Genomic DNA, 11552 nt, shown 5'->3' on the forward strand with positions numbered 1-11552 from the left:
CAATGGGTAGGATAGGGCTGTTGCAAACATTACTGACTACTTCTTCTACCACTCCTGCCTCGACCAGGGACTCGATGATTTCCACCAATGCCTTCTCGCCTTCGGGTGATATCCGATACTGTGGAAGCTTTGGGAGCACTGCGTCCGGTCGGACGGTTATGTGTACCGGGTCGATCACCATGCGCCCTACATCTGAGTCGGTTTTAGCCCATAGATGTGAAGGTAATGTGTCGAGTAGGGACGTATCAGCATCGGTTATAGAGAGCATACGCCGTGTGTGACAGGGTCTGGACAGATCTGGGTTATCGTGTAGGATGACTCGAACTCCGTCTGGGGAGCATCTGATGGTGGCTCGAAAATGTTTTAGCAAATCGAGCCCCATAATAGCATCGGGGGTGTTGGAGGAGAGCAGAAAGGTCGTGTCAGTGGTGTTATCTTCTAAGTCAAAGGAGATTGGTGCTGATAAGGGGTTAGTGGAGGGCGTTCCGTCAAAGCCTATTGAGGTTACGTGTGAGCCAGACAAGGGTGCCCTAGGAATCAGTCGTTTAGATAACGCACTACGTGTCGCCCCAGTATCTACCAGGAATGGAGATTTTGTGCCCAAGACCTTAGCGGTGACGTAAGGACCTTGCTGGTCAACACGGAGTTCGACTGGATCCCTCCCTTGTCCCTGGCGGTCCTATGCGAAGTCATGGGTGCTCTCGTAGTCGGACTGCTGACACTGGTTTTGTCGGGGGCGATCAAAGGTGTTCGGTCTGCCTGGCCTGTCGTTGATGGTGTTGTTCGTGTGCCCTCGTCCCTGTCCTCTATTTCTGGGGTCATATGCTGTGTCTCTGGGGTCCCTATTCTTGTTCATTTCCAGAAGGACCGGGTACTGGGATTTCCAGTGTCCGAACCCTCTACAGAACGCACATTGATTCCCATCTAAGTCTCTCCGTCCGTTGTAGGGTGTAGGTGTATGGTCTCTAGGGGGTAGCTTTCTAGGGGCGGTTGGTTGGTAATTCTCCTTTGGGGGTTCCCTTCCTATGGTCACCCCTTGCAACTGTGCTATCATCACCCTCTCCTTTAATTCCTTTTTCTTCTTCTCTGACGCCCTATCGTTCTCATTCTTCTGGTTTTCGTAGTACTGGGCCATCTGGAGAATTGCTGCGGGTTTGGAGGCTGCCCAACTACTCTCGCTGGTCTGTAGTTTCTGGGAAACTTCTGGCGACAGACCCTTTACATAATTCTGGACAAAGAGGTGATGTCCGGTTGCGGTGGTCATGTCTTGGCCACTGTAATCGGAGAACACAGTCTCGAATCGGGAGAAGTATTCAGACACATCCTCCTGGGGTTTCTGGCGGCAAGCCGTCACTATCGACCAGTCTACCTTTCTTTCTGGGATTAGAGTCTTCAGCTTTTGTACAATCTTGTCTGGGAGCTCTAAGATGGCCTTCGGGGGTTTCTGTCCTGGTTCTCGCTGTTTATCTATGGTATCGAGTTGTACCCAGGTATATCCGAACGGCTCAGCGTGGTCAACTTTCCGGATTTGTTTCCACACATCAGCCGGCAGGCATAGCCCAAAGAACAAGTCGATATCTGCTAACGTCATTATCGTTGAGCCTAAGGCTGTACCCAATTCAGTGTAGAAGGCAGTCGGGTTCTTTCTCAAGTCGGGTAGAGTCTTTCTAAAGGTCAAAATATCTTGCCGGTCCCACGGCTGGTAGACCCAGTTATATACAACCCTTCCCTTCGCATCTTGGTGGTTGATGTCGTCGTGTGTTCCCTGACCCCGTGGGGGGACCCAGTAGGGGGCAGCTTCTTTAATGGGCATCATGGCATCGGACCTTCCTCCCTGGGGCTTAGTTGCTATGGGGGTTTCTGTTTTGGTGGTCTGTCCATGTTCTTTAAGGTGTCGGTAGACCTCGAGTGTACGGGTGAAGAGGTTCGCTACATCGCCTTCTCTTTCTTCCCCAATGTCTACCTTCCTATATAGGGCCGCTAAGCCTTCGGGACCTTTATCGTGGTACCTATCCTCATATGCATTCAGGGCGTGATAACAGAGCCGTACGACGAAGTGTCGTCTGCGGCTGTCGGCGTACGAGTTATACACGTCTGTTATATACTCCTCACTTTCTTTTCGTTCCACCAGCGTCCCTACTATCTTGTCAATTCCTGCTCGTTCATCCTTAGTTAATCGATTCATTCTGGTGGACTCTTTCTTTCCTATCTCATGGTCGTCTAGCGTTGTAGTCGACGTTGGGTTAGGCACAAGAGGCTCAGCCGGCGCGGAGGCCGTGAGGGCCGAGGCCCCTGTACTGCTTTCGCTCGTGTTCGGGGGTTGTGGGTGTTGCACTATTGATTGGGAGGGTGCATACGGAGGGGGCATGTAAATGATCGGGGGACCTAACAGTAACTCGTCATTCGTTCGCTGCTTGGAGGACAACTCAGGGTAGAGCAAAGAAGGGGTCCTAACAGCGTACTGGCCTGAGGTTTCGGGCTCCTGTCTTAGTTTAGTTTCCCTTCTCTCCTTTATGTCTTCTTCTAACTTTCTAGCGGCAAGGTGAGCTGCCTTTCGTAATTCCTTTTCTGCTTTTACTTCTTCCCTCTTTTTCCGTTGCGTCGCTTCTTTGCGCCACATGCCGATACTGTCAAGCATAGTAGGCGTCGTCTTGTTGCTACGCAGAGCTATTTCTAGCGCTTCTATCTTATGGTCGTCGAAGGATCCCATCAGTGGCCACTGACTTTCGGGGTCCTTCTTGGTATATTTATGCCACAGCTTGCTATAAGCTACGGCGACTAGTCCATATTTAGTGAACATGTCCTTATTAGGGGTGCCTTCCAGTGGAGCCGGGTGGTTCACCTCTAATAAGCGGTCCGGGCAGAACCAACTACCAATCAGTGGGGAGAAGATAGGCATGACGGGTTTCAACGGGGACAAAAGTCAGCACTACCTATCTTTTCACTGCTTGCAAAGACTAGACAGAATATCTCTATTCTTCGTTATTTGTAAGCAGAGAATACCTCCAAAGAACCAATATCGAACAACTAGTGTTCGGACAATCAATCAATCAATCAATGGGGAGATAAAGATAGGCACGACGGGTTTCAACGGGGACAAAAGTCTGCGTTACCTACCCTTCACTATTTGCAAAGACTAGACAGAATATTCCTATTCTACGTTATTTGCAAACAGAGAATATCTCAAAAAGCACTATTCTTCAAAACAATCAATGTTCGGACAATCAATCAATGGGGAGATAAAGATAGGCACGACGGGTTTCAACGGGGACAAAAGTCTGCGTTACCTACCCTTCACTATCTGCAAAGGGAGAGAGAGAGAGAGTATTTCTACTCCTCCCCGTTTGTAGACAGCGAATATCTCAAAAAGAACAATCAATGAGCAATACTAGTATTTCCAAAGCATCAAACAATCAATCAATTATTTCTCAATTTGTCGTGTATCACGACCTTACCCGGACCGCGTGGACAGTTTCTCGTCTTCCGCCTCCAGCGCCCGATCGTCCTCTACTCTCCGTATTTGCCGCGGCACTCCTGATGGTTCCCAGTCAGGACCGTAGATCACTCGAGAGAGGTCTGCTCGGAACCAGTGAAGTTCGGATGATCGGCTGCCAGACGAGGGTCTATTGGGCAGGAGCTCTCCCGATCGTTGCAGTCGTTCACTCTGTCGTCGGGACCTCTCCCACTGGATCCACGTGTCGCTGATGGGCCCCACGTTTGGGACGCCAATTGTTAAATGGTAGCGGCAGTTTCAGTCGATAACCTTTCAAGTATTTGCCCGGCGGTAATCGCCTCTCATACCACTCGATAATTTACCAATAAAAGAGGCAGGCGCCGGAGACTGGAAGGCAGGAAACAAAGTTTTATTCCGTCGGAGCAGAACACATCAGATCAGACAGCAAGGTATCGTCACGAGGTGCTCTAACTGCATCTCTGAGACCTGGTCTCTTATACACTGGTTTATTGCTTTATTACACATAGTACATTCTTGAGATTCCCTTGATGTACGGGGGGAATATCCCCTGAAGCCCCGGTTCAGATTCGATCCCACACATAGATACAGTAGAAGTTCCCACCCCACCCACAGTAGGAGATGGCTATTGCGCAGCAGGGTATTCCGCCAATTCCTGGGGGGTGTGTGACCGGTCGGGTCTCAGGGAGTAGGGGCTTTGATCTACTGTAATCCCTTTGATGTGGGGTGTTTCCCTTACAGTAGGGGCAATAAACTGCATCCGCAGGGCTAGGTGATGGCCTGGGACCAGTTCAGACAATGGGGCGCAGAGGAAGGGGGTTATCAAAGGAGAGGCATGACCATGTATGGGTTGTCGGTCGGAAGTGGTTCCGTAGCAGGGTCGCGCAGAAAGAGAGGGTTTATGGCCTGTATGAGAGAGCGGGGGTGGCCAGCGCGCGGGGGATGCTCACAGCGCCAAGGGGACCGCGCTGGCGATTGACAATGAGTGGGGAGAGAGTGGGGTGCCTAAAATGGCGGCCGTGCATTCGCTGTGCGTGGCGCTGAGGAGAGGCAAGATGGCGCAGATAATGTTCAGTTTGTAAGCTAAATTTCCACAACAGGACGAGCATGTTTTGCGTAGGGATTTCAGTTAACATGAAAGCGGCCATAGAGCATAAGCAGTACATCCGGCACAGGGGCAGCCATGCTTTACCGACCATTGGAAATGTTGAAGATAACGAGTTAAAAGAAAGAGCACTGGGAACTGGGGAAGCAGATTCAAGTCACGGTGTGAGTTCAACAGCATGTTATTCTGGGCAACTCAATCACTCCTCGCCTAAAAAAACAAACTGCTGCGCTGGGGGATGAGGGGACAAGCAGGGGTGGTCACAGCTTGCAAAACCTTAAAGAAAATATTTCCAAATGCAGATGGAAACAGTACTTGGTCACCGGGAAACTGATAAGAAAAGCACATGGTGAATACAGAGGAAAACAGGAAACAATATACTACAGCTAAAAAAAACAGAGGAATATTAAGTGGCAAGCACAGGAACCAATGAAAAGCAACGAAAGCAAGCTCTGTGCAGGAGAAACCTAAAAACATTGGAAAAAACCGAGCTCTCACATAAGAGAAATCTATTAGTTTTACCAATGCTTGTTTGCTCACAGCACTCATTATTTCCTTCTCTGCTTTATTTCATAATGCTTTATTTTACACACTACCCTGTTTCTGCTTCACTCTTACTTGCACAGATTAGAAGTGAAACCTTTACAATTATCAGAAATGTTAAATATAATAATATTTTTGAATAGTTTGTGCATGTATTTACTTTCTGGTCGGTATATTTAAAATGTTTGTTTACTCAACAAAACTGCATGTATTATTACAGGACTTGAATGGAAGCTGACAGAAGTAGGTGCCATACACACTGACATGAGAAAAGATAACAAAAAAGACATTGATGAGAAGATGAAGCCTTTAATTAGAAGTACTTCCTTTCACTACTCAGATGATGATCATTTTTGTGGTGATTCATGTGATGAACTTAAGTCCAAAATTAACACTGATAGCAAAATGTAATTGTCATGTACTATTTGAATGTTGGCTAGGATAAATTATTTCTGATGTTCAATCAACCTTGCCCTAGCACCATGCCATATGAAGAAAATGTTTTTGTACATGAAGCGTTACATTAAAACAAAAATAAACATACTGCTGTTTGACAAATTCCTAAGTCTTAGTGCCCTACACAAAGAAATACTCTGATGTTTATAAGTGGCAGAATACCGGCATCAATGCACACAGTTAAATTCAAAATATGGGGCCAATTGCAATATCGGTCGGAAAGCCTCTCACCGTCAGTCGGAAGCTTTCCGACCGCGGTCCGAGGCTTTCCAACCGATACAGTCAGTTTGCGGACTGACCGCCGAATTATGTCGGCGGTCCGAGCGTGAACCATCCAGTCATTCCGATGCGGTTGGGACCAGCTCTCGGAGTCTTCCGGCTGGTCGGAACAGCATCAGAATGCCCAATGGACGCCGTTTCTGCCGTCAAGATTACAATGTCGGTTTCCCATAGCCTTTCCGTACTGTCCTGTCTGAAACTGAGAGGGTGTCACAAAGCGTCTTTGGGGTCCCCTAACCGGAGGTCGGTCGGTACCAAGACAGTGTCAGTCGGAGGCAACTCCGACCGACATCGTAATAAGCACCTATGTGTTGTCTGTTCTCTAAGAGGTGGTCATTATTATTCATAGAAACTCGTTATCTCCAGCCGCAAATTAGAGGCAAGCAACATTTTTTTCAAATAAGACCACCTCTTAGAAAATTCGATAACTTTATATTGCCAAATTAAAAACCCACACTTTCTGGTCTTTTTTAGCCATAATTTCAATTATAAATACTGGTAAATGCTTAAAAACTAAATGTTTGGAGCCAGATGTATGAAGAAAGCAAATTGTGCACAGACCTTTACCTAATCCATTCTGTTTTTACGAACCGACCTATGTACTAATGGGTCGGTTTGTAAAAACACAATTTATAGTGGATCGTAATTCGACCTGCCTCATGAATATTAATAAAGTAGATTGCAAATCAAGACCCACTATGAATCGCAGCTATCAAAGAGATGGTAGCTGGCTGAGGTTAGCAGACCACAATGTCTGTGATTGCTTTTGAATAAAGCCATTTTTTTAAAGCAACTTGTTTTCCTTAAAGAAAAGCAGGACACATAAAAAAAAAATGTTTAAGCAACATTTTTTAAGACTTGGCAGTAGGTCCATGGGACTGCTGCCTACTCCTAAAAATGTTTTTACCAACATTCATAAAGGGGACAGTGTCCCTTGGTGACACCTTTCCATTTGCAAATGGCTTGTCCCCTCCAAACTCCAGTTGCAAAACATTAATATATCCCATACAGAATCTGTATTTGAATAGGACACCCTAAACACACCCCTTCCAAATACCAATTCAGTATTTATATGGAAACCCAAATTGTGATTTACTAACGTCTGATTCTGCGAATCAGACGTTTTGTGAACCAAATATGCTTCCTACATCTGGCCCTTACTTCTCTTTTTTTTTTTTTAAAGAATACAGGAAGGAAATGTTGATAAATAAGTAGGACCCTCCTTCAAAACTAAGTTGTAAATACCAGAAAGCAGTGATGTGAAGGTTAGTTGCTACTAATTGTTTCCTGCATGGAGATGGATCTGAAACAGTCACGGGAGTTTCAGGTGGTTAGCAACATAGCATTCAAAATATTTGCACATACAGGTTCTCTCCTACTCTCAACATGTGGGTACTAACAACACTTAAGGCCTGATTTAGAGTTTGGCATCAGGTTACTGTCCTCCTAATTACAAGTGCCATAAGATATAATGCACGTTTAATAAAGTAACCCATTTGCCAAATTCTAAATCAGGCTCTTAGTCCCTCAATATGAAAGCCTCATAAGAAAACACAGCTCTACATTTTTCACGTGGACCTTTCACAAAATATATGTGCTAAATACAGTACTCAAATGAATAACATGTGGGAGTCTGTGCAGAAGTACTGATTCCCATTTTCTTAGGGGCGCGCTCATCCTGACATGAATTCACTATTCCCAGAAGTAATGATACTGGTAGCCTCAGGGCTTAGGGGTTCAGGAATACCAATGCTGGTTTACCACATATATTGTAATAGAACCCTTAGAGGAGGGACTAGAAACGTATTTCAATACGTGTTTAGCAGGGTGTTATCCCAAAATGCCATTGTCAGAATACCATCTGCCATAAATATCATGTTCTAAATACAGGGACATAAAATATCGCCCTATTGGAGATAATAATAGAAAATCCACACCCGATGGAAAATTATTTTTGTGAATGATATTGAGGACACAATATTTATGTTCGATTATATTTTTTAACACAATATTTTGACATAATAGCATTTAGTAGAGTTTTGCATGCTGAGTACAATGTAAATGAAATTCATATGTGGGAATGTCTCTTTCCAGCACGTTTGTGCGTCTTTGCCAGTTCTGTTTTCTATGCACGTCCATGTGTGTCGGACATTGCTTCTCTGTTGTTCAGCAATGCACTACATAGTGCATGGCCCTTTTTGCCTCATCATGTTTGCTGTTTTCTTACTTACTCTCTTCTTCGTAAGAAGTTCATTTCTGATTCTGGTTTTAAGTCATCAATATCTTGCCACTGGACATTTGCAGTAGCTGACCTCTTAAAATATGTGTTCTATGTGGAGAAGTGTAATCTTGATCCCATCTGAGATACCATAGGAGTGCGTCATAGTCATGAGTAGTATGCACTCAAATATATTCTGTGTGATTAATGTTAGTAAGGAGAGTGGAGTATTGCATATTTAAAGTACTCCACCTGGAGAATTTGTGTATAGAACGTGATTAATAAACGTCTATATAACATTTATCTATTAATGTGACGGGAGAAGTTAACAAAATGTGACAAGAATTATTTCCATACAGGTGCATCTAGAATGACTTCTTCGTAATCCTTTACAACTTATACGTATCTTAAAACGCTGTATTTATTGTGTGTGTAGAAATGTGCATATATTCTGTAACTCTGTGCACTATTAAAGTCGACTAGAGGGGCCTCAAGAAACCAGTTCAGTTCATGCTCACATTAAAATATTACATTTCATTCTCATTTAACCTTGAATGCAGAATGCATTTGCTTGTATTTTATTTCCACTGCAGGTATGGACAAGGCCTCATTTGTATGCATAGAAGGGTTTTGTTTTCATTAGATAGCTAGTATAAGAAGAAGAAGTTGGCAAGAAGAAGCGCTGTAATGAGCAAGGAGGAAAGTTCTCATGGAGGAGGAGAGGAATGACCAACCACAAACGAAGTTGCAACTTATCGATGTGGGAAAGGTGATGTAAGTATCCTTTTGTGCCGAGGTCATGCCAATTCACTAGCAAGGATCAGGTTGGATTATCTACGTTCAATGCTATTGCTATTTCTGATGGATATATCTGCAAGTGATTTCCTCAAATTTGAATATACCCCATGCGCAACATTTCAGGGAAACATTTCTCCAAAGCTCTCCTACGTCGATGTGGACATCATAATACCACGACTCCGTACACAACTGCGCATGACATCATCAGAACCATGAGAAGGCCTCATCATTAGTTCCCTTTTTTCCTCACCGTCGATGAGTAATGGTTATTTCCAGGCACTCCAATTTGTGGGAGATTTCTTCAAATCTGTAGGTGCAACTTTGTTGCTTGTGAAGATGTTTCAGCCGAGAAAATCGGGCTTTAAACCCTGTAGGGAATGACACAGTCAGATGTCCATCACTGACCCGCATGAAGAGTGTCTCTGGTGTTTGTCGTCTGACCATGACTTTGAAGCCTGCTCGTCATGTTGCCAGATGAATCTGATGGCCTTGAAGAAAAGGGAGATGATGTTGTTCATGGCAAAGGCTAAGAGGCAGAAGAGAGGTCATCTGAGATCTCGACCTCGTTCTGAGTCGCCGTCTCCCCATTCTTCGAGGGTGTCCAAAAGAAAACATAGGAAGAAGGGGCTCCCTGCCAGAAAGGTGAATAAGGCACGACAAGGGGATGATAATACAGGGAAGGAAGCATCCTTACGCCAACCTACCTTGTTGGAGTCCTTCGCTTCCACGCCGGTTGTAACGCCGACACCGATGCTGGGGTTACAGAAGCCACATACAAATGTTCCTGATATAGCTGAAAGCGCATGCACCCAAGGAACGATATCGATCGGGAGTGCGGAGCGGCTGGAGGCGCGGAGTGCGCAGGGCACTGTGCAGAGTACCGTGGCTCAGATTCTGGACGTGGAGCCAAGCGGTTCGGCAAACGCGGGATGCACGCAAAGCCTCACGGCGCCTCGAGATGCGCAACAGGCAGAGGACTGGGAGGGTCAGGAGTGCCAGGATGGGCAGCAGCCCCCGACAAGCTGTAAGGTAGGATTAACCACCGGAAAAGATGAGGGAGGGCACATGCATGCACCGGATAGCGGAGATGCTAGCAAAAACGCTACTACAGATAACGGCATCGAGATAACCGCGGATTCAGTGAATGAGAGGGTCAGCTGCTCGATACCTCAGTTGGAGAGAAAGGGTGGTATGACAACAGAGCAGGCTATAGCAAGAGACTCCCAAGCCTCGAGAACTTATTTGGAGTCAAACTGTAATAGTATACTCCCTGCTTCGAAGAGAGGTATTGCGTTAGAAGTAAACACTAACGCTTTTAATCCTGGATCCCCGAGCGATGATTGTTTTTTTTCAGTTAATGATGAGGAGGATGATGAGGGGGAGGACGACAAAGACAATTCAGTTTCAGATCTAGGGTCCGATATAGGTCTGCGCTCATTATCCTCAGAAAGCGACATAGAAGACTTAGAGCTCTGGTCAGATACTTCAGAGTTAGATGACAATACAGTGAACAGGGTTTGCCCGCAAAGAAAATTAAAAAGCGCGAAGAAAAGATCACGTGATAGAGTAAAACAAGCGCAAAGCCTCTCACAAGCTGAGGTTGCGAAGAAATTGGACTGGGATTATTCTGCTACCTCACAGACATACCAGGAGGGGGAAGGAAACAACTCTCAATGCCCGGTACAGCCATACCTGCCTCAACCACAAGCTCAAGCTCAAGCTCAACCACAGAATCCCAGTCTCGACCTCCTATTTTCAACATTGAAGCAGATGCAGGGCGAAGCAAGGATTGAAAGCCGAAGGGCCAGGCAGGTGAATAAAAAGATACAGGGATCACTGCAAAAAGTAAACAAACTGTATGCAGACATGGTAGGCAGGGTTGTGGAGGTAGAAGAAAGAACAGGAAAGCTGGAAGATGAGGTCGCTAAATGGAGAGACACTAGGTTTGAACAGGAAAAAATTACAACGGACGTTTTATGGAAACTTCAAGAGTTTGAGAACAGGCAAAGACGGAATAACATCAGACTGTTGGGGGTGGAGGAAGGGAAAGAAGGACAAGATATCCGATTGTTTGTGATTGACTTGCTCAGAGAGGGGCTTCATGAGATAACTAAATGGGATTGGGAAAAAGAAATCCAACGTGCCCATCGTTTTACCTTATATCAGAAGAGGGGGAACATGGCAGCTAAACCAAGGGCGATCTTGCTAAATGTGGGGAATTTTCTATTAAGGGAGGAGATTATGACCAAAGCAAAACCCGTGGCCAAGCGCACTTACAGAGATATAACCTTTTTTGTCCGGCCTGACTTTTGTCATACCACTGTTGAAAGGAGGTGGCGGATGAGACAGCTCATTACACCGTTTCAAAGCCTAGGGTGCGAAGCCTACCTGATGTTCCCATCCCGATTGAAAATAGGGCTAAGTGGTCAATTTAAGGTGTTCCACTCGGAAGTAAAAGCACAGGAGTACCTTAATGAACTAAAAGTCTCTAAGGGGCAAGGAGGCCCGGTAGTTAGCAAGAGGAAATGAAATATAACCAAAGAGCATAGTAAATCGAGATTAATGCCTGATACGTTAATAAATAATGATCTAGAAGTTTAGACTAAATCAGCAGCAATATCGGCATTTTATGGGAATATGAAATGAAAAGGGGGGGGGAGGAATAAAAAAAAGGAGAGAGT

The 11552-nt window shown here is 45.3% G+C and overlaps 1 protein-coding gene across 1 annotated transcript in view; it reads left to right on the top strand.

Annotated features, from left to right (window-relative positions):
- The window catches only part of PDCL2 (phosducin like 2), a 287508-nt gene extending 281836 nt beyond the window's left edge, over nt 1-5672 (top strand). The window contains exon 6 of the mRNA XM_085642073.1: nt 5341-5672. Coding sequence (XP_085498199.1) covers nt 5341-5531 — 191 coding nt within the window. The 3' untranslated portion in view covers nt 5532-5672. The remainder of the gene's footprint in view (nt 1-5340) is intronic.
- The last annotated feature ends 5880 nt before the right edge of the window (nt 5673-11552 follow it).

Source organism: Triturus cristatus, chromosome 2_2, assembly GCF_964204655.1.
Source record: "Triturus cristatus chromosome 2_2, aTriCri1.1, whole genome shotgun sequence".
NCBI lineage: Eukaryota > Metazoa > Chordata > Amphibia > Caudata > Salamandridae > Triturus > Triturus cristatus.